This window comes from Epargyreus clarus, unplaced genomic scaffold (genome assembly GCF_041222505.1).
Source record: "Epargyreus clarus isolate Ecla_fem2 unplaced genomic scaffold, WU_Ecla_fem_2.2 ptg000018l, whole genome shotgun sequence".
Taxonomy (NCBI): Eukaryota; Metazoa; Arthropoda; class Insecta; order Lepidoptera; family Hesperiidae; genus Epargyreus; species Epargyreus clarus.
The window spans coordinates 11159122-11183675 of NW_027332226.1; the positions used below are offsets into that span (position 1 = coordinate 11159122).

The 24554-nt window shown below is 37.5% G+C and overlaps 1 protein-coding gene across 1 annotated transcript; it reads left to right on the plus strand.

Annotated features, from left to right (window-relative positions):
- The first annotated feature begins 1645 nt into the window (after positions 1-1645).
- Positions 1646-24185, plus strand: LOC140749417 (ethanolaminephosphotransferase 1). Its single transcript, XM_073082448.1, has 9 exons — positions 1646-1914; positions 2301-2369; positions 3719-3911; positions 14100-14226; positions 14673-14802; positions 15666-15823; positions 18254-18434; positions 19705-19887; positions 22263-24185. Exons 1-9 carry the CDS (start codon positions 1864-1866, stop codon positions 22323-22325), a joined length of 1155 nt encoding a protein of 384 aa, XP_072938549.1. The 5' UTR covers positions 1646-1863; the 3' UTR covers positions 22326-24185.
- Positions 24186-24554: the final 369 nt, after the last annotated feature.

Genomic DNA, 24554 nt, shown 5'->3' on the forward strand with positions numbered 1-24554 from the left:
ACTACATTTTTACAAACAAATTTATACGTAATAGATAGTAGTTAATAGTAGGTAGTTTTATACGTAATAGAAGCCAGGCTTCAAGTAGATATAGTATTTTATTGTACTTGACCATCGACATACTACTAATTAGTAGTATATCCATGTATGTACAAATGTCAATTAGTGGCAATGCCCACTTGGGCTACATGCTATTTTTTTTTTATAATGTAAGAGTAGCAGACGAGCATGCAGTCCACCTGATGGTAAGTGGCTACTGCCGCCCATGGACATATGTAATCAACCCCAGATAGGATTAAATATTCGTACTTGAGGTCGGCCACAGATGCGCCGCTACCCCTGAGGACTAAGCTGGAACGCCTCGGAAAAGTCTGTCTCCCTTACCACACCCTTCAAACTGGAACACAGCAGCGCCTAACACTGCTGTTATTACGTAGAAATAGGTGTGGCGGTGGTGCCGCCGGAGTCGTACCACAAAGGGTTCTACCACCAGAAGTTTGCTATTTCTCGAACAATATATTTGTCATTGACATTGTCGGCTAGATTTCACATAGTAAGACAAACGAAACCCAAACACAGTATGCATAAATAATTCATTAAAGTCATAATAATAAATATTGTTCATAATTATGATACTGTTTATATGTTGAATCATGGTTGAATTGAACATATTGACTACCATAGAGTAAATTCATAGCTATAATCTGAATGTAATATGTTGCTATTATTTACGACCAGGCGTAATACAATATTTACAACTATGTAACTTTTAATAACATACTATATTTAAAATATAAACAATTGGTTAATATTTTCTATAAATACATATTTTGCAATTAAAATGAAATAAATATTAAAATTAAATAATATTATATTTCATCTGGTAAAATCATAGATTAGGGTAAAATAAAACATGGTGCGAATGGGAGATGTCAATATAACACGACTAATGAGGCTCATAAATAATATTTATCGAAATTTAATATCGGTAAATATTTAAGGAGTTTTTTTATTAATCAGATATTAAAAAGAAAATATCAGTTGTTTGCTTATTTATATGAGCATAAAGTGTATTAAAATGAATAAATGATTAATCAAACCCTATAATCATTAAAGTCTTACTGATAATAATGCACTTGAACCTTTATTAGTGATTACAATTACAACCTATACCATTATATAACGATATATAATATGAAACGATTAATGTTTTATTGATTTTAATACAGTTTGCACTCAAATTGAAACAAATATCTAGTATTTCTTTTACCCGACTTTTTTAATATTTAATTTTTTTTCGGTTATTAACTTTATCGACGTCGAATCTCGATAAATATTGTCCTTATTAATCGTGTCACATTGTCAATGACAATTGACAATTATTAATATGACATTATTGATAACTGTCACACGCACGATTGATTATCTTTTAATATTTCATATAACTTGTAATTAAAATACCTTTTGACTTATTTTTATTTTATTCTCTTTTGAAATTGGTATAACCTTAATGGTGTTTAATTTTGACTTATTTATTAACATTATTATCACATCGCTGTCAATATATCATGATTGTATTTGTATGTCTGTGGCCCTGTCATTCTTATCTGACTTCATCTTCACTCTTTCAGACTTCAGTTTTCTCATTTCTGTCAGTTTATTTTCGTGTATTGTGGGATGTGGTTGTGTTTTCGATTCTCTATATTGTGTAGAAGAACAATGTATGCGTAATGTCGTTTCAGTGGCTACTTGTATCATATTAGTGTTATAATAACTTACTTGCGCATGTTCCTAGACGGACATTTTTATTCTTTCCAAATCATGTATTTTGCTTAGGTATTGATTGAAAGAACTGAAACAATAATGGCACGTTTCCTGTCGGAGGATAAATTGGAAGGATTCGAAAAATATAAGGTATTTGTTTTAAATAATGATATATAAAGATTTTTGAATACTATTGATATGAGAATAAGATGTAAAGTATGGAACTATTTGTAATTAATGGATATTTACCGGTACATTTACCGAAACAATTCGTGTTTCGGTAAATGTACCGGCAATCGATGTTTACAAAAGGATAGAAAGTACTACTTCAATAAGCCTTAGCACATGTAATTGTTGTAAGAAATATCCTATTATTTTCATTTGAATAAGTTTTCAATGAAATTCTATCACCGATATGCGAAAGTAACTTACTGTAAATATATCCAAGTTTCTAAATATTATCTACTCTTGAATAGAATTTTTGGAAGCAACATTTAAATTTCTAGAAATTTTTACTTAGTTTTTCCTCTTTCCAGTACAACTCTGTGGACACGAGTGTGCTTAGCAAATATGTTATGCACCCGTTTTGGGATTGGTGTGTACAGGTTAGAAATCTAATTATTTATTACAGTTCCATGTATGTTTGTATTAGACCCTGTTTTATGTACAGACATAGAACATTTCAAATACAGGCTGTTACAGACAGAATCACATTTTTCTCTACACTATGACAGGAACAGACCATGTCTCTAATTGTGTTCCAGTAGATATAATACAATACGCATTTTTTTTTTGATGTGAAACATCTATAGCCGCACGTAAAACCGATTTCTGGCGTGGCGACGCATGCCGTGGCGACGCCGCCACGCTATACGATGGTATTTATATACAGTCTATATGCAGTGTGTACGGTGTAGCGACGCGTCGCCATGCGCAATCGACTGTGCGATTCTCTCCCACTCGATTAATGAAAATAAATGTTTATTCAATAAATAGTCATTGTTATCTGGAAAAAAATCGTAATATTTTATTTTATCATTATGACATATTTAGTTCCTATCACAATATGTTCTTTTCTGCATATTACTTTTACAAAATAATGTTGATGTTTCACATCTGCCAGGCGTCCCGTGACGGCTCACATTATTTTTTATATTATGAGAGTAGCAGACGATCATAGTAGAATATTCTTGTCTGCCATAGCATGTGCCTGATTCGCTCTATGTCTAGATGTAAATGTTAAAATTACGGTGCATAGATTTTTACTCATTTTTTAGTAGCAATTCATAATAAATATTAACATATTTTAATATCTATGATTGAAAGGCAAAGCCAAATGAGCACCATTTTGTAAATTGTACAAGAAAGTAAATTGAATTTGAAATATTTACAAAGAAAGAAAATATATACACCATGGCTAATCCTAATTTAAAAAGTAAATCCTGCATCCTTACAAGTGAGAGATTGTAAATTAATTTGGGATATGGATTAAAAAATATCTATTGCATAATCATAATATTTTTCTTATTTAACTTCACTGTTTACTTATTGCTAGAACAGCCTTGGTTTTTATTTTGGCAACCTTCAAATATAAACATAAAACCAAAATATATATGAAGAGAGTATTTATTGAATAAACATAAAACAAAATTATCTCACATCACATCAATTACGCATTAAGATAATCCTGTAATGTTAAATGTAAGTTTTTAAAAAATAAATTAAATTAAATCTCATCTTTAGATTAACAATGTCTGAAGTTCAGTTGTACCCACTTTCCTGAATTAGAATTTATGGTAATGATTTAACAGCCGGTGTTCATTGGATAATTCGGCACATTTAAAAGTAATCTTTTACATTAGCTACTTTGACATTTTTTACACTTATGGCATTCTAATTTTACTACTGATATGTAGATGTATGTATGTATTAACATATATTAACATGATTGCAGTTTTGCCCGGTGTGGGTGGCACCCAACCTGCTAACATTCACTGGCTTTCTCCTGACGGTCCTTAACTTCCTCCTGTTCTCCTACTATGACTTTGGGTTCCACGCCCTCACAGAGGAGAATGTCACCAACGATAGCATACCCAGTTGGGTGTGGGCAGTCTCCGCAGTCAACCTGTTTGTGGCGTACACCTTAGGTGAGCATGTTCAACATTAATTGGCTTTTTAACATATTTATAAGAGAGATATATATAAAGCAAAACAAAAGCTTCAGTAACGAAATGACAATCCCAAATCTAGGCATAGTCCGCGTAAAACTGCTAGTCCTCTCTGAATATAGAAATGAATCGCATCACCATAGGAAATTGTATGACTACACCTGCTCGCAACAACTTCAGAGTTAGTTTACATCGACAATAAGTCACAGTCATGCATTTACCTTTGATTATGGTGGATATGCAATTTCATGTTTACTTTATAGTTGCCACTTTTGATCCATACAGTTTCATATACACAGTTCATAAATGGTGATTTTTTTGTTTAGAAGTTTTTCTTTTATACTCCTTTACACATAGTAATGTGTGCTCAATATTATATTGTTGTATTATATTAATTAAGTTAATTTGGGGTATAAATAAAATTTTAAAATGTGTAATATTTTTAGCCGATCATTATTAGTAATGATTTGAAATTTTAATCACACAAGTAATTCTTATCACTCGTCCTTGAACTAATTAGTAGATATTTAAACTAGACGAAATTATCAGTTATATTTTATGTCAAACAGTCAAGGATTTGGCAATATCTATACAAATAAATAAAACGTCTGTCAGTTGTACACATGTTTAAACAAAATATTTAGTCAAAAAAAACCGCGCGAAAAGATCTGATTGCCAAGGCATACGTCGTAAGAGTCGCGTATAAGATATTTCTGACTTTTGTTTTTTTTTTATATCAAAATGCGGATAATAAACGTTTATTTTTTTTTACAATAAAATCGCACATAAAATCTGTGGGACATAGAACATTTTTTATGAAATTTATTATAAGGAGTGTTATAGTAACTGCGCACTCGACTATGTTTAGGGGCGTTCCTGTTATCGCTGTGAAAACAAAGCAGAATAAACTAATTCAGATTTGTGTGTTCAAATAAAGACAACAAGTCAGGAAACAAAAATACTCTTTCTTATTGTATGGAATCAGCTAAAACATACAATCCATGTGTCATCAAAGCACAACCGGAATACAATTACCATCCGCATATAATCCGCTCTGCTGTAACACAGGAAAACTCGTGCAAACTACTAAATTAGTATCCTGCCCATGCCATTACTATATTTCATTTTTATTCATAACATTATTACAATTCATTTTTAAGGTTCTGTACCTAAATGAGACCTTATTAATAAAGCTTTGCTGCCTGTCCGCCACATATTCCGTCACATGTCCGTCTATATATTTCCGCATAACATTTTTCCTTTTTTATCATAGCAGCTATTCTATAGCTGTTATGATAAAATATTTTCTTTTTTTTCTAAAATCGCAGTATGGAAACGATCTATGTATGAATTCAACTTGCTTTTGCCAGGTAGTCAGTAAGCTACTTGCATTATTCAAAAATTTGATTACCACGTAAAGATACACTTGTTTCCTTAGTGTAATTTAATTTTTATATTCAAGCATCAAAATATTTAATGAGTTCTAATGTTTATTTATGAACACAAAGTGGTGGTTACCACGGGTAGAGAATTGGAAGGTGCATGCGTTTCAAGTTTTCAACGGAGCGTAAAAATCCACTCTTTAATACGCATATGAGTCACTGCAGGCCCGCGGGCACAATGCGGTCTGCGTCAGCATAGGGTCCGGCCCGCGGCACGTTTTAAAGGGGTACATAGGGATTATACATACCTATAGGTAAATATAATCTATACTAATATTATAAAGAGGAAAACTTTGTTTGTTTGTTTGATTGTAATGAATAGGCTCAAAAACTACTGGACCGATTTTAAAAAATCTTTCACCATTCGAAAACTTCATTATCCACGAGTAACATAGGCTATATTTTATATGAAATATATTTGATAAATAGATTTTGGGCGGTACAAAGTTTGCCGGGTCAGCTAGTAGGTACTTTATATTTTGGCCCTTTTCAAAGTTATTCTATATTACGTCAATTATTCAGTGAATTTATCTATATACTTATCGTTTGTAAGAATATAAGAAATGTGTATTAGGATCTAGACTATGATTCTATCATTTAATAATTGTTTACTTAATCGAGTAATCTTTTGTAGTTATTTATCTTAGGGGGCGCTCCACGCGTGTAATACCCCTATCGTACGAGCGATAATACGTAGAGTATTTATTTATTGAAATCAAATCAAATCAAATCAAAATTTTTTATTCAAAATAGGTTCTTTACAGATCACTTTTTGAAAGTCAAAGCAACTACCACCACTTCACAAGGTGTTTCGTTATGGAGAAGAAGCGGCGAAAGAAACTCCATAACACACATCTTTTTAAAAAAAATGTTTTTGACAATGTTACCTTAACGTAATGGTACATGTGGAGCTGGAGCTAATTCAGACCACACCGTTTTGTCAGTCAAATAATCACTTACTTTATAGTACGCTTTTTTACATAGCGTTAGTTTAACGACATGTTTAAACTTTTTTTCTGTGAGATTCAAAATGTGGTCGGGTATTTTATTGTAGTAGCGAATACAGTTGCCCACGAAAGATCTAGCCACCTTACATAATCTATGTTTAGGAATTGCTAATTTATTTCTATTTCTGGTATTAAAGTTATGGTGGTTACTATTTTTTTCAAACATATCAGTGTGTTTTCTTACATACATAATATTTTCATAAATGTATTGACTATGCACCGTCAATATATTAATAGTGGGAAACAGTTCTCTTAGGGACTCACCACGCCGCAGACTATATATTGACCTTATTGCTCTTTTTTGAATAGTAAATATAGAGTCTATGTCAGCAGCACTGCCCCACAGTAGAATGCCAGAAGACATAATGCTGTGAAAGTAACTGAAATAGACAAGTCTGGCAGTGGGTATGTCTGTTAACTGTCTAATTCTTCTGACTGCAAAAGCTGCAGTACTAAGTCTGCTGGACAAAGCAGAGATGTGGGGACCCCACTGGAGTTTAGAATCAATGGTAATCCCCAAGAAAACAGTTTCATTGACGAATTGCAAAGTCTCACCATTTAGAGCGACATTCATCCCCGTACTCCTTACATTTGGTAGCATAAATTTAATACATTTAGTTTTATTAGAATTTAAGAGTAGGTTGTTTGCATCAAACCAGTTCTGAATCCAACAAAGAGTTTCATTAATATCATTCATATCCTGTGATTGTCGTTTTACTCTAAACACCAAGGAAGTGTCATCAGCAAACAAAACAACCTCAGATAAATCCTTTACTACATTTGGCAAATCATTTATATAAACTAAAAATAGAAACGGACCTAGGATGGAGCCCTGAGGTACACCTATTTTAATATTAGAACCTGCTGATAATGCTCCATTTACTTGCACTCGTTGGACTCTATTGTTTAAATAAGAATTTATCAACTTTAGAGAATTTCCCTGAATACCATAATATTGTAATTTTAACAATAAGGTTTTATGATCAACACAATCAAAAGCTTTAGACAAGTCACAAAAAATACCTATAGCATCATGTGCTTGTTCCCAACAATCAAAAATATGTCGCAGCAATTGAACACCAGCATCTGTGGTAGAACGGCCTTTAGTAAAGCCAAATTGCTTTTGATGTAAAAGATTATTTAGTTTAAAATGAAGCAACATTTGGTGTAAGAGGATCTTTTCAAAAATTTTACTTAGAACAGGCAGTACTGAGATGGGTCTATAATTGTTGGGATCTTTAGTATCACCTGCCTTAAACAATGGAATTATTTTGCTATGTTTCATTAAATCAGGGAAACAGCCCTGATCAACACACATATTAAAAATAGTGACTAAGTAGGGAGCTAAAGTTTTAATGATTGATGTACAAACTTTTACTGACATTCCCCAAATGTCCTCTGTATTTTTAACAGTTAATTCTTTAAAAGCTTTTAATATGTCATTAATTAAAATATGTCTAAATTTAAATTTAATGTGACACTGACTTAAATTCTCTTTAAGGATGGTCACTGCTTTAATTGGGGATGATTTTAAAAATTTAGTAGTATTAAATGGTATATTCGAGAAAAAAGTTTCAAGTATTTATAGACTTAATTAGTTTATTAGTTCACAGTCTTAGTTCTCGTAACTCATTGTTTAGCCATTTTTAGCTGTATCATCATTCTAGCTACTTTCGTCGTTTCCATAATGACTGAGTCACAGATTTAAATTACATACAAATCTTGAACACTTAAGGATATTTAATTAGTACTGTTTCTTACTCTAAATACATGGTTTTGTAAAATTATACTTGTAATAAGCACTTGAATGTTAAAAACCAAAAATCTTGCCTATATAAATAACGAAGACATACCGTTCGCATATTACGTTATTAAACAAAAAAAAATAACATTGTATATGAACTTGTTACACAGTGTTATTTTTTTATTTATTTCAGACAAAGTCAATTAAATGTTAAACAGTTTTGAATGTTATAGGTATGCTATGTTTTTTGGCGTCACCTATCTAAGAAGACTTGGTCTACCAAGCAAAATCTAACGATACATAGTAATGTGTACTTAATTGTACTTAAAACCTCTAGACGGACCGTCTAGAGGTTTTAAGATACTATGTGGTAAAATATTACAAACATATAGTGTGGAAACGTAACCCTTTCTCGCAATTGAGCAAAAAGTAGCCAGTACCACTATTTGTTAAATTTTCATGAAAATCCCAACTTAAATGTATTCAGCCGTTTTTCAAAATAAGCGCGTACTGTTGTAGGGACAGGCGACAACTACAATGCGAATAAAAATAAAACCAGTTTACAATAACATTATAGCAATTACTTTAAAATTATATAACTCCATTAGGTCTAAATGGGATATGCTATGGCGACAAAAATGATCAACTAAACCTTGCATGACCGGTTTTGATTAACATACATGTTACAATATAAAAACTATATTATTCATAGTTTTTTCGAATGTTACCGACACCAGCATGTTTTTCTATCTACATACTTGTGCCTATATAAGTAAAATTAAAATAACGGCCAGTCATTTTAAAATAAATATCGTTGCCTTAGAAAATCGGCACTAAACCTTGTTTTGTCATTTGTGTCCGGTACTTTCTGTTGTAGCGACGAATTCATTATATTACACTATCTGGCTGGTTATGTGCCAGTAGACCGCCATTAAAACTATTTAAAGTTGTTATATCTTTTGATAACGTGTGAATAGCGAAATCTCTGTAGTGTTTAAAAGTGGAAGAACCGTTCATGGTTCGACTTCGCAGGCACCACTGCCGCACCTATTTCTGTCTTATAAAAGCAGTGTTAAGCGCTGCTGTGTTCTAGTTTGGAGCTTTCTAGTTAAAGAGTAGTACGTCCAACTTAATTCAAAGGAGTAGAAAATTGGGTAGAAACGTAGTGGCAGAACGGTAGGTTTTTTGGGACAAAAGATCCCCATATACTTTTTTTAACCAATGACAAAACTGTACAAAGTTTCATGACAACACAAGTACAAGTTTCGATTATGTAATTAAGGCGCGAAAGTATAATAACAAACAAATACACACGTTTTAAATATGTAATATTCTTTTAGTTTCAATAATATTCAATATGTTTCTAAGTCTTGTTATATTGATTCAAATACCTTATCGGAAGATTATAGTCGCTTTGAGTTAGATCATACGATAAGTTAATTCACGTCATCGTACGACTTCTAAGCCAATTACTTACGCAATTGGGTACTTAGTAACAATTGCGGTATTTTAGTGTTGTTATATTTAATTTTAATATTGTTTCATAAAATTAGGTACAGGTAAGTTTGACATTAGAATTAATTAAACGTTTCTATAGTATTAATAGTAATTTTAATGAATAAAGATTAAACATACAATCCCAGTTAAATTATGACGAATAAAACCTGGGTAGATTGAACTTTATTAATTTAGGTATATATTAGTGTAATATATTTAAATACAATTCATATTGTACATTGAACTGACTTAATGAGTCTAGACGTAGGTAAAAAATAATGAATGAACTAGATTTTTTTTCAAAAATAACAAGCGACCACGCTCTTAATGATATACGATATGATGGACTATAATCAATCTCAGATAGGATTAGAATCTTATAGAAGTCGGCCACCGAAACTATGTTACCTTTGTGGACAAAGTTTGAACCTTTCGTGTAAATGTCTCTCCCTTGCCACTCACATTTCAAATCTGAACACAGCAGCATTTGGCGCACTGCAGCACTGTCGTTAATAGGCAGCAATACTCCAGCAGGTAGCAGTAGTTCCAGCATCAAGTGATGCTAATATTAAACGTGCATAGCACACGTATTTTGTAGAGTTTTCTGTTTAATGTTCGTGGCCTTATGACTTCAACGTCATAGTTAGTATGTATTACAGGTCATACATTATTATGTATGACTGGGTCGTACGTTGTAGTAAGTCGTACTTCAACCATTTTCTGTTTTTTATAGGTATAGAAAATGAATTGGTCGCGCCATTGAAGTGTATTTTTTGTTAAATTTATTTTCGATAATAAAAATAAGATAAAGGCACAAAATGTTGCATATGTTAGTTAAATAAAGTTGATAATTCGCAGAAATGGGTTAGGTACAGAAAACATTGCAGGTGGTAGAAGCCTTTGTGGTTCGACTCCGGCGGTACCACCGCCACACCTATTTCTACCAATAACAGCAGTGTTAGGCGCTGCTGTGTTCCGGGTTGAAGGGTGTGGTAAGGGAGACAGACTTTCCGAGGCGTTCCAGCTTAGTCCTCAGGGATAGCGGCGCGTCTGTGGCCGACCTCAGATAGGAATATCTAATCCTATCTGGGGTTGATTACAGATATCCATGGGCGGCAGTAGCCACTTACCATCAGGTGAACTGTATGCTTGTCTGCTACTCCTATATTATAAAAAAAAACATTGAATCAAAAATAGGTGCATTATTGACCAAATACAAATTGATCTGACACGTTTTCAGAACATTTTTTATAAAACTCTCAGGCATGTTGTTTCATCGTTAAAATAAATAACAGTAAATTTTATATACGCGCATAATTTCGAAAAATCATAGGCACAGGCCTGAGAGGTCGAATTTTAAACCACTGGGCTGCACAAAAACACTTAAAACGAACACTAATTATGTCGATGGCCTCCTCACTCTGTATTTACGTAGGAAGTATGTATTCGTGTACATTCGTAAGCGCCTTTACATTCACAATTTGCTATATGTAAATTAAATTATCTCGTAACATTCTACTTCATAGATTAGTAAAGATTACTCACTCCTAACAAGAAAATGTACCCTGTTTTGACAATTGAAATAGTTGCGTAAAAAAGTTTTGCCACGTCTCCGTGCTAAAATGTCCGTAAAATATTTGAAATAATTAGTTATGTATTCGTAAATTTTCTCTAAAAATGTTTTTATTAGTCAATAATTCAAAAAAAGAACCTACTAATAAGCTGTTTGTGGCTTCATTCAATTTCAAGGCGGCCAAGTATCTTTACTAATCTATGTACTACTTAGTTCTCGTTATTCTTTCAAGATTTCAATCGATTCAAATCACGTTTAGAGTTTATGAAGCAAATGTGATTTAAAGTCACAACTTTTTACGGTAAAAACTGAATCCTATTACTAAGCTTCCGCTGTCTGTCCGTCTGTCATAGGACTCTATCTCTGGAGCCGTAATAGATAATGTTTTTTCCTTTTTTTTATTGAACTGTAATAGGTAGACAGTTTAAACTTTCACAATGCAATTGCTTCTAGGATACTTACAAGAAAAAAATGAGAATTTGGTTGTTCGGAACACTCCGTATGCGAGTTCGACTCGTTCTTGGCCAAATATTTCAGACAAAACTCGGACACTTTAAATATTGACTTAAATTTTCCTGTATGTTTTGCTTAATTTTTCACTATAGTTGATGTCGTTTTCTGTTATTCATAAAATTCAGATTGATACCGACATTAATACCACGGTACAAATATCTATATAGATCCTTATACTGTGTTAATACGTTTTATATAAGTCAATTCAATTCCGTTTTATTTTCATGATGTTCCTTACGTGCATATAAAAATAGCTCTTTACGAAGTATTGCTTCTACGCAGTACGTAAATACAGTTTATTTACGTTTCCATTCATAAATTTCTCCGTAGTTTTATCAACATTTGTTATCTTGTGTTAAATATACGATAAAAGTACCGTATATTTCAACAGCACCCTTAATCTTTGAACAAACAAATGAAATATGATGATATTTGATGGGTTTTGGAGTTCTGTGTCCAAAGAGCAAGTATTCGGCCAAGTGCGACTCAAACTCGCGCTCGGAGGGTTCCGTAGCATAAAATTCTTATTTTTAGTATTTGTTATCATAGAAGCAGCCATAGACGTAAGTGTGTTGTGAAAATTTGCACTGTCTACCTATTTCCTATTATCTAAGCTTTTTTATTTTTAGTATTTGTTGCTATAGTGACCAGCGTTACAAATACTCTATTACTTTCAAAAGTCTACGGTTCAAGATAAAGCACTATGTCGCACGGCCAGACAGCAAAGGATTATTAAAAAGGATCTGTATTTACCCTTGTCCCTGTAATACCCGGACCAGAATAGGGCTACGTTATCCCTTGCCTGTCGTAAGAGGCGACTAAAAGGGGCTTCCGGGGTTGCGGGCGGCAAGAGTGGGAGCTCAAACCGTCCAGCAAGCGAGCCCGGGAAGGACAACGGTTTGGTCGCATATCGCTGTGCGACCAGGGGATGTGCTCCCCTCAGGGCAGAGCCCGATAAAAGGGCATCGCGTTAGGAGGACTCCGGTTGTGTTCCGTTGGAGATCCCGGAGTTCTCCACCAAATGCTGAGGACGGCCACCGGAGGGGTTTTAGTGCGGTAAAAATCCCACATAACCCGGCGTCACTCCCATGGCGTCAGGTACCTTTTGAAGGTTTCCCCCTCGTCAACAAAAAAAAAGGGTACAGAACCCTAAAAATGTCAAGTTTTAATATAACCAAACTAATTTTATTTATTTGTATAGTTTAAATGTCATAGAAATCGTGTCTGGTGATAAAGTTGCGGCAATATGCGGATCTGGCGTTATCTTGTTTCTATTATGACGTGGCTATCGATAACATACTCATTGTGATTAGTAAAGCTTTTTACGGTTCGTTTGTACTCTGTCTTGAATAAATGACGGATAGCTGATTTTAAAATAAAATAAATATTACAATGATATACACTTTTTATCATAAGTTATAAATATTTTTGCCGATGTAACCCTGTCGATGGAATCCTAATTTACAGACGTTCTAATTTAGTCCCCAATTTTTTTCTTGCCTATGCTTAGTGAGAGGTTCGGATCCGTTATAAACTCAACCCCCGCTTGTATGCGTCCATGGCCTATGACCCCCTCGATCTAAGTCAAGACACCCAGTATATGAATGTGTTATTTCTTTTTACCACGCTTTTATTAGCTTGTACCTTCGATCACTAATAAGAACGCTTGTACCTATATGTATGTATTTAACACTATCTTTGAATTCGATTTTTACCCACTTTGAACGATCCGATAATTTTTTTTTTAACAATTATCAAGAACCGAAGACAATACACGTTTTAAATAATTTTATCCCATTCACCTAATCAGGATCGTCAGGAATCATGGTTAACGATTTTCCTTGTGCGATTTTAGCGTCGTTTTAAGTTTTTAAACTATAATTATTACGTACAACAATTGCAGGTAACCTGCTAATAAGCCTAAGTAGAGGTACATGATGCCTGTTCGACCACAAGTAGGATTGATGATCACATGAGATCGGCAACAGATGCGTTGCTACCTCTGAGGAGTTGAAAGCTTCATGCAAGTTACCTTACAAACCCTTCAAACTAGAACACAGCTGCACTTTCTATTAGTAAATAGAAATGGGGGGACGATGGTTCTGGAGTCGAACTATAAAGAGTTTAACCACCCTCGTTTAAAAGTATACTTTAAATATAGTTTGGCAAAGGGAGATCTCCCGCCGAGCTAGGTGACCATGCCCGGGGCGCGGCCGTGCTCCTACTGTCTAAGTTCGGAACTTGTATATGATGTTATTAATATTATTATTATTATATGTACAAGATGTTTAGGAAACTTCGATAGCGTGATTCAGAATACTCGTGACCATCTCTTGACATGTTGCGGGAAGTCGCCACAACAGTAACCGTTTGCATTTGTATACCTTTCAGATGGCATCGACGGGAAGCAAGCGCGTCGGACCGGTACCAGCGGGCCGCTCGGGGAGCTCTTCGACCATGGCCTGGACAGCTACTCCGCGGTACTCATACCCACTTGCCTCTACAGCATATTTGGAAGGTTGGTGTATAAGTTAACTTCTACTTGTCTAAGTGTGTTGATGTATTCCTCAATATACATAGCTACTACATTTTATATTCTGCTTTGGGGAATCGATATATCCATCTGGAATTGGTGAAAAAATCCAACACTAATCCACAATGAGCATTGGTGGATTGTATTTTTTTTATTAAATGTTTTATAATATTTCGGTAGCAAACTATTATACCCACCTGATGGTAAATGGTTATTTCCGCCCATAGACATCTGTTACCAACACCATATAGGAAAGGCTATCTACCTAAAGCTAATCACACATGTATTGTCCCCATGTATGTACTCTTGAAGCCTAAAATGCTCACCTCATATCCACGTGCAATGCAGTAATTACATAAAATTGCTACTTTTTTATACGAAAAAAAAACTCGACGGTTACCTACAACTTATTTAAAACGAAATGTTTCTAGGGATGAACTGAGCCCGCTGCGTTTCTTCTTCGTGATATGGAACATATTCCTCAACTTCTACCTGACGCACTGGGAGAAATACAACACCGGCGTGATGTTCCTGCCCTGGGGATATGACTTCACTATGATCGTGAGTAATGATTTAGTACTTAGTAGATTTTTTTTTTTTTTTTTTTATAATATAGGAGTAGCAGACGAGCATGCAGTCCACCTGATGGTAAGTTGCTACTGCCGCCCATGGACATCTGTAATCAACCCCAGATAGGATTAGATATTCCTACCTAAGGTCGGCCACAGATGCGCTGCTACCCCTGAGGACTAAGCTGGAACGCCTCGGAAAAGTCTGTCTCCCTTACCACACCCTTCAAACTAATGCCCATTATATGCCCATTAATGATATTAATGCCCACCTCCTAACAACGAAGTAGTGCGCCGAAAAAACGTAGAGTGGCCTTGAAAGGCTGACGTGTAATGTCTACATAATTGCTATAGTAAACATAGCTTGCAATAAATTTGTTTGTAATTTGTAAATTGTTTTTGGAGATTTTTTATTTTTATAATTATGTATAAGTATCTCGCGAATACCTACCCACTTCCGTTTCTAATCTGAATTTTATTCTCCAAGAAACATCTAGTAGATACAACATTTTCATTGAGGAATTGCAGTGAAACTTAATGAGAATTATTTGCGCTATTAAACATAATAAAGGATTGGGGTTATGATTTTTGAAACGGAAACAGATACGCTGGGGCGTTAATTAGCTGTTAAGTATTATTATCGATTTATAAATCTGAAATATTTTTGTTCTGCAATAGTTTCACTTCTAAAGGCGCGCACGCGCACACACACACACACACACACACACACACACACACACACACACACGCACGCACACACATACGCGTAACACTTGTAACACATACGTTAGTGTACGCGCGTAAGAAGTATCATGTGTATAAATATACACATTACTCACACATTCTATTTTCCAGGGCTCGTGCCTCCTGCTGCTGGTGACGTCGGCGGTGGGTCCGCGCGCGTGGCACGTGCCGCTGCCGGGCGGGCTGGCGCCGGGCGTCGCCTTCGAGCTCGTGCTCTACTTCTCCGCGATGATCACCAGCCAGACCGTCATCCTGTGGAACATATACAAGTGAGTGACGTCACCGGGGCTCGGCCTCCTGCTGCTGGTGACGTCGGCGGTGGGTCCGCGCGCGTGGCACGTGCCGCTGCCGGGCGGGCTGGCGCCGGGCGTCGCCTTCGAGCTCGTGCTCTACTTCTCCGCGATGATCACCAGCCAGACCGTCATCCTGTGGAACATATACAAGTGAGTGACGTCACCGGGGCTCGGCCTCCTGCTGCTGGTGACGTCGGCGGTGGGTCCGCGCGCGTGGCACGTGCCGCTGCCGGGCGGGCTGGCGCCGGGCGTCGCCTTCGAGCTCGTGCTCTACTTCTCCGCGATGATCACCAGCCAGACCGTCATCCTGTGGAACATATACAAGTGAGTGACGTCACCGGGGCTCGGCCTCCTGCTGCTGGTGACGTCGGCGGTGGGTCCGCGCGCGTGGCACGTGCCGCTGCCGGGCGGGCTGGCGCCGGGCGTCGCCTTCGAGCTCGTGCTCTACTTCTCCGCGATGATCACCAGCCAGACCGTCATCCTGTGGAACATATACAAGTGAGTGACGTCACCGGGGCTCGGCCTCCTGCTGCTGGTGACGTCGGCGGTGGGTCCGCGCGCGTGGCACGTGCCGCTGCCGGGCGGGCTGGCGCCGGGCGTCGCCTTCGAGCTCGTGCTCTACTTCTCCGCGATGATCACCAGCCAGACCGTCATCCTGTGGAACATATACAAGTGAGTGACGTCACCGGGGCTCGGCCTCCTGCTGCTGGTGACGTCGGCGGTGGGTCCGCGCGCGTGGCACGTGCCGCTGCCGGGCGGGCTGGCGCCGGGCGTCGCCTTCGAGCTCGTGCTCTACTTCTCCGCGATGATCACCAGCCAGACCGTCATCCTGTGGAACATATACAAGTGAGTGACGTCACCGGGGCTCGGCCTCCTGCTGCTGGTGACGTCGGCGGTGGGTCCGCGCGCGTGGCACGTGCCGCTGCCGGGCGGGCTGGCGCCGGGCGTCGCCTTCGAGCTCGTGCTCTACTTCTCCGCGATGATCACCAGCCAGACCGTCATCCTGTGGAACATATACAAGTGAGTGACGTCACCGGGGCTCGGCCTCCTGCTGCTGGTGACGTCGGCGGTGGGTCCGCGCGCGTGGCACGTGCCGCTGCCGGGCGGGCTGGCGCCGGGCGTCGCCTTCGAGCTCGTGCTCTACTTCTCCGCGATGATCACCAGCCAGACCGTCATCCTGTGGAACATATACAAGTGAGTGACGTCACCGGGGCTCGGCCTCCTGCTGCTGGTGACGTCGGCGGTGGGTCCGCGCGCGTGGCACGTGCCGCTGCCGGGCGGGCTGGCGCCGGGCGTCGCCTTCGAGCTCGTGCTCTACTTCTCCGCGATGATCACCAGCCAGACCGTCATCCTGTGGAACATATACAAGTGAGTGACGTCACCGGGGCTCGGCCTCCTGCTGCTGGTGACGTCGGCGGTGGGTCCGCGCGCGTGGCACGTGCCGCTGCCGGGCGGGCTGGCGCCGGGCGTCGCCTTCGAGCTCGTGCTCTACTTCTCCGCGATGATCACCAGCCAGACCGTCATCCTGTGGAACATATACAAGTGAGTGACGTCACCGGGGCTCGGCCTCCTGCTGCTGGTGACGTCGGCGGTGGGTCCGCGCGCGTGGCACGTGCCGCTGCCGGGCGGGCTGGCGCCGGGCGTCGCCTTCGAGCTCGTGCTCTACTTCTCCGCGATGATCACCAGCCAGACCGTCATCCTGTGGAACATATACAAGTGAGTGACGTCACCGGGGCTCGGCCTCCTGCTGCTGGTGACGTCGGCGGTGGGTCCGCGCGCGTGGCACGTGCCGCTGCCGGGCGGGCTGGCGCCGGGCGTCGCCTTCGAGCTCGTGCTCTACTTCTCCGCGATGATCACCAGCCAGACCGTCATCCTGTGGAACATATACAAGTGAGTGACGTCACCGGGGCTCGGCCTCCTGCTGCTGGTGACGTCGCCGGTGGGTCCGCACGATCCTTCACTGCAGTTATTACCAGCTCTAGCTGGTCTAGACCGTTATCCTCTACAATATACTGAGCAAAGATATTGTGGCGACTTCCCGCTACTCGTCACGAGCTGGCGCCACAAGTATTCTGAATCATACTATCGAAGTTTTCACAAGATTGTGCATATATGCAAGCTCCGAATTAAGACTGTTTGAGTACGGCCGCATGATCACTTAGCCTAGCGGGAGATCTCCCTTTATTAAACTATGTTAGCCGCACACATCTGCCAAAGCAAAACATCAAATACATGTAAGTAATATAACGCAATCCATAGTAACCTTGCTAATCTAAATTCGGAACTTACCGTTGATTTAACTTTAATACCAAATTGATTTCCAATAAAAATTATGTAATTTCTGCGAAGACTTTTCAAGTATTATTAAATTAAGTACTAAATGGAAACTATCATCAATCTGTCCAGGTCGTACCGAGACAAGACGGGCAAGATGCGTCCGTTCATGGAAGCAGTGCGACCGCTGGTGCCACTGGCGGCGTTCTTCGCGGTCAGCTCGCTGTGGGCGCTGTACTCGCCCAACGACATCATCAACACCGCGCCGAGACTCTTCTACATACTCACTGGCACTATATTCTCTAATATCAATGTGAGTTTATGTTAAATTTTAGTATGTTTTTGCAGGTAAAGTCCGCGCTAATTATAAGGCAGTGATAGCTTAGTGGTTAAGAAACTGGGCCTCTCGATCGAGGGGTCCGAGATTCAAATCCCAGGCACGCACCTTTGATTTTTCGATATTATGTGCGTTTTAGAAATTAATCATCACTTGCTAAAACAGTGAAGGAAAACATCGTGAGGAAACCTGCATACCTGAGAGATTTAGAAAAAAAGTCACAAATGTATTTGAAGTCTACCAATATGCACTTGGCCAGCGCGGTGGACTATGGCCTCATCCTACTCCTTCCGAGAGGAGACCCGTTCCCAGCAGTGAAACAATAATGGGTTGATGATGAGTACGCGCCAAAGTGCTAATCCGCTCTGAAGTTGTTGCGAGCAGTTGTAGTCATACAATTTGCCATGGCGAAACGATTCATTTCTATATTTAGAGCGACACTAGCAGTTTTACGCGGATTATACAAAATGTTACGTTGTGTAAGAAGGCTAAAGCCTGTTTAAATTATTAATTGATATATTATAAAGCACCCTAATATTCAGTAAATGTTTAAGCTAATATTTCTAATATTTCAATGTCTTTTTATTATATTGTCATTTCGTTTTATACCGCAGAATATCAAAACATGTTTGTAAGAACAAAGGAGCAAATTTAAATATATGGATGTATAAAAGGATGTTAAATATATGGATGTTGAAAATTTTAAAAGCAAATGAAATATGTTAATCTACATTTTGCTTATGTTCGGATTTTCTCAAACATGTGTTAACAGATCAAATTAGACCGATTTAAGATTGAAGACGCTATGACACTCGCGAGTATTTTCGCGCTTAATTCAAAATGGCTACAAACGAATGCTATTATTTTCGTGAATACTGAATTAATTACCGAAATAATACGATTTTTGTAATCGGTAGTAAATCGCGGTGTAAGAGTCAGATGAACGCATCTACAAAAACATTAAAAATGGTTTCTTTTTCACAAAATGGTCCACAATGTAGTCTTTTATGAAATGGCAAAACGACGTAACGCTATATTCAATATTGTTATTCCATCTACTGTATATTATCTCTATTAATAATCTGGTAAAGTTTGAAGTTGCGAATTTTCACTCTTTTTTTGCTCTCCTGTAAAATTGACAAAATGTAGATACATTCATCTGACTCTTACACCGCGAAATAGTAATGTACCTAAGTACGTTATACGTTTTAAAATGTGTCATAACGCCTATCGTATGTGCCCGCAGTGCCGGCTGATAGTGTCGCAGATGAGCGACACGCGCTGCGAGGCGTGGAACGGGCTGGTGGCGCTGAGCGCGCTGGCGGCGGGCGCGGCGCTGCGCGGCCTGCCGCCCGCCGCCGAGCGCCGCCTGCTGGCCGCGCTCGCCGCACTCGCCACGCTCGCGCACCTGCGCTACGGCGCCGGCGTGGTGAGTGTGCCGCTTTATTATATATTTTCTGATTCATAATTATACTATTTCCATTAGGGCATTTCACGCCAAGCGGACAGGAAAAAAAGGGAGGTTCTGAATTTTGTTTATATTCGGGTCAATTATACTCTTAGTGTATAGGAATATATATTATTTTTATATAGTGATTATTTGTCGAGTTATGAGCTTCTAAAGAATGGTGAAAATTGAAATCATGATTTTTTAAAGTATTTTTTCGTACATTACAAAAACTAAATATTTAATTAAGCGGTTTGTATAGAAAATTAATTGAACTTTATAATAGAAAAATCTATTTTGAAAAATAAAAATACACGTCCAAAACCTGTGTAACTTGACCTTAAACCACACTAAAATATTCGCCTATGCAGATGACACTGCTTTACTCGTTCAGGGTGCTTCTTGGCAAGAAGCTCGCTTTCATGCTGAAGCTGCAATGAGGGCAGTAATTTCATGGTTAGATAGTAACTTACTAACTATTAATTTAACTAAAACTGTATTCACTACCTTTACTATTAATTCTTTAAATTTGCCGAAACAACCATTTCCTGTGGTGGCCCATCAGTGCACGAGTGGTTATACTCCTTGCTCCTGCCCCGAAATAACTTACACATCTTGTGTTAAATATTTAGGAGTATATGTTGACAGCCTGATGACATGGAAGAACCAGATCGAAACAACAACGTCTAGAGTCAGGAAATTAATATATGTCTTTAAAAACCTAAGAGCAGTTGCGGACCAGAAAACTCTAATGACTGTATACTTCTCTTTGACTCAGTCCGTTCTCACTTACTGTATAGCGGCCTGGGGTGGCTCTGTTAAAACTAGCTTCCTTCGTTTGGAAAGAGCTCAAAGAGCAGTGCTAAAAGTGATGTTATCGAAACCTATTTTATTTTCTACCACAGAACTTTATAAAATTGCCAACGTTTTAACTGTAAGACAGCTGTTCCTACAAAAGATACTCTTGCGAAAACACCTTAGCTTACCTTTTAGAAATTATACTCGGCGAACTGGTCGAATCTGTAAATTGAATAACGGGCGCACAGCACTCTCAAGACGACACTATAACTATATTGCATCTAGAGTTTATAATACAGTTAACAAAATAATCAATATTTATCCGCTCACGTACTGGGAAGTAAAATCAAAAATTACAAAATATCTTAAAACTCTCACATATAATGAGTGTGAAACACTTATAGTAGGAAAATGTCAGTACACATACATCCACACATGCGCACACGCGCACACACATACACACACACACACACACAAACACACACACTCTCACACAGTCACACACAAACACAAACACACACGCACACAAACACACACACACACGCGCACACTTGCACATACATATATTAAAGTTATTGGCTATTCTCTTCTTAAAATTGTAACTATAATTACGTAATTTACTAAATGTATTTGTAATCATATATATTTATTATAGTTGTAAAAGAAAATTGTATTAGTTCAGTAAGCAGAACATACTTCCTCATTGTCCAGAGGTGGGCGTAAATGGCTGCGTCACAGTTTTTAACTATAGCAGTCGTTTACGAACAATTACTATTTGTGAATTAATGTTTTATGTTCAATAAAAATCTTTAAATCTTTAAACCGGAGGGGAAATTTTCAAAATATTTTTTTAAAAACTACGACCATTTTTTTTTATCCTAAAATATAGCCAAAATTATATTGAAACTACGCTAGAAGTTTTATAGTGGGATCTCCAGTAGTTAGGGAGATAGGTCCCTTATCATGAGCTCTTACATGAAAATATTTCCCTGCATTCCTCTGATGCATGTAGTCAACTGATGATAAGCAGCTATTACAGCCCATGACGTCTGTAATCGATCCAGAATATATCAGCGTTTAACATTACTACAATATTAATACAAGTCCATGCAATAGTGTAGCATGGGTTCAAAGGAATATTACCCGCATAAACTAACTAATCGATAATAGATTTTAAAGGTAGTAGAACCCTTTGTGGTTCGACTCCGGCGGCACCACCGCCACACCTATTGTGCTGCTGTGTTCCGGTTTGAAGGGTGTGGTAAGGGAGTCAGACTTTTCCGAGGCGTTCCAGCTTAGTCCTCAGAGGTAGCGGCGCATCTGTGGCCGACCTCAGATAGGAATATCTAATCCTATCTGGGGTTGATTACAGATGTCCATGGGCGGCAGTAGCCACTTACCATCAGGTGGACTGCATGCTCGTCTGCTACCCTTATATTATATAAAAAAAAAATAATATCGAAAGTATCCTTTACTACAATTATACCATATACATTTTTATAATTTGAAATAATTTACTATTCATTAACATGTATGTAAATTAAAATTTTCTCTTTCAGGTACGAGAAATGTGTGAACATTTCGGCATTTCCTGCTTCCGTATCAAGCCAAAGATGAAATAAGTGTAGTATCTATGTGATTTATTTTTTAAGCATTTATGGATCTGGTCGAATCTGATCTTTTAGATCGTTATTGCCAAAATTTGTTGCCATAGGCATATATGGAAAACTAGAATAAATATATATTTATGGTTTTTTAAAACCTTAGTCAATTGTGTTTTAGTAATATACGTGCAGGACAGGACATATCCCGGGCGGATATAAGGTGGTGGCATTATTTATAATGATTGGTTTTAGTAAAATTAGTAATGAATATATTTTTAGCGACCATGAAATATGAAGGTTTCGGTTGGGGATTACGTTATAATGTTAAATAGTCGCTGCCCGTGGGCAATGAAATGTTGTTTTTTTTTCAACTAAGCGTTGCTGGGTATAAAACTGTTGGAAAAACAAGCAAGCGTCCATGAATAAAGGACCAATTTGCTCATACAAACATTTGCTAATGTCGTCCAGTGCAACATTTAGATAATTACAACCGTGGAGATAAGTCAAACCGTGGAGTGTCACTATACCTCCCATAAGGCCAGTGAGTGCCACAAAGAGCACAACAGTCTGCATTCTGTTCGTTCATTTTATTGCCCTACAGACAGCAAGTTTTTAACATTACTTTAAAACGAATTATGTATTGATAGGTAGCGTAATATTGTTATGTGGGATTATTATTTATTGCAATATTTAAATCCACTCCATAACCTATGGACTCAGTGGTTACTTTAGAGGGCAGGTTGTGAAATGTAATTGTTACCTCAGTTGCTTGTGCATGTAATGTTTCTACATAAATGTCTTATATCAAAAAGTTTATGCAGGTTTTATTTTACCAGCTATTTAACCCTAAATTCTATTGATATTTAGAACATATGAATATCGCAAATTAAATGAAATTATTAATCCACTCCACTCCTCTTGGAATGTCACTCCAATCTGAATTGAATGGGAGTAGAAAATATGAAATCAAGTGTTACAAGATATTTATGTGGAAACCGAAAAGTAAGTTTTCTAGAATGTTGAGCGATGTTAGGGAAAATGTTTTGTCTCAATATGTTTTAGACTTCACAATAAGTTTAGATAACTATTCCATTTTATTGTTACTGGACATTGAAAGCTAAACTCTTCTCTAAATATATATAAATGATATATAAGTCTCAATCTCATTTGAAACGTAAGTAGTATTTTAGAACTTAATACTTTAGACATAAATATCACCGTCATTAGTGTTTCAAAAGTATGTATCATAGTAAGAGATACTGAATTAAAGTTTCATAATCCTATTCATCTTATCCGTAAAACATTTTAGCTAAGTAGGTACTTTCTATGTATTTATAAACCAAATTTGAATTATAAGTAAATAAGCTATACACTTAGTAAACTATAAACTTATATATAATATTTTTAAATACATATATTGGCACTACAAAACGATACGTTTTTTTACTATCAAAAACTATTTTGAAATTATTTTTACTATCAAAAAGTTACTACCAGGCTCTAATAGATTGATGTTTAGATTACATTTTCTAAGAAATATTTCTGTACTTATAGGTATACTTACTTCATTCCTGTCTTGTGTCTAGAAGTAATTTTTATATCTCTATCTGTATTTTGATATGTTTAATGTGAAAGTTTTTAACCAGTATCTTGTGTAAACATAATCTGTACTGTGAATAAGTCTGATCTGACTTAAGATTATTGCTTGTGCTCAATTTTTTTGTACCTGTTTAGTTTAGACTTTATAGTCTTATATATACATAACAGTCTACCAACAATATTTGTATGCAAATTAGCCAAATATTATTCATAATTACTATGTCTATAGGTTAGCTGTATTTTACGATGTATTATACTACAATAAATGTGTTTCATATATTGCTGTGATTTTATTTTTACATGGTAAATGTACCTAAAAATTCTACTAAGACAATGCAATGATAAGAATACATTCCCTTTTTATTAAAACACTATTAAGCAGCGAAATTTTAAGTTTACCATAAGAGATTATTGTCCTACTAGCTAGGGCTACCTATCCCTCAAAAACGGTACATTTTTCGGGATAAAAGGTATCCAATGTTATTTTCTGGACCTCTAACAATGTGTGTACTATATTTCATTAAGTTTAAATGGAAATATATATATAATTAAAAATACATATATCTTAAGTTTGGTTGAACTGCAGAGGTATCCCTCTGCCTCACATCTACATGCTAATGTTTATAATAACTGCCTTTCACTACCTTG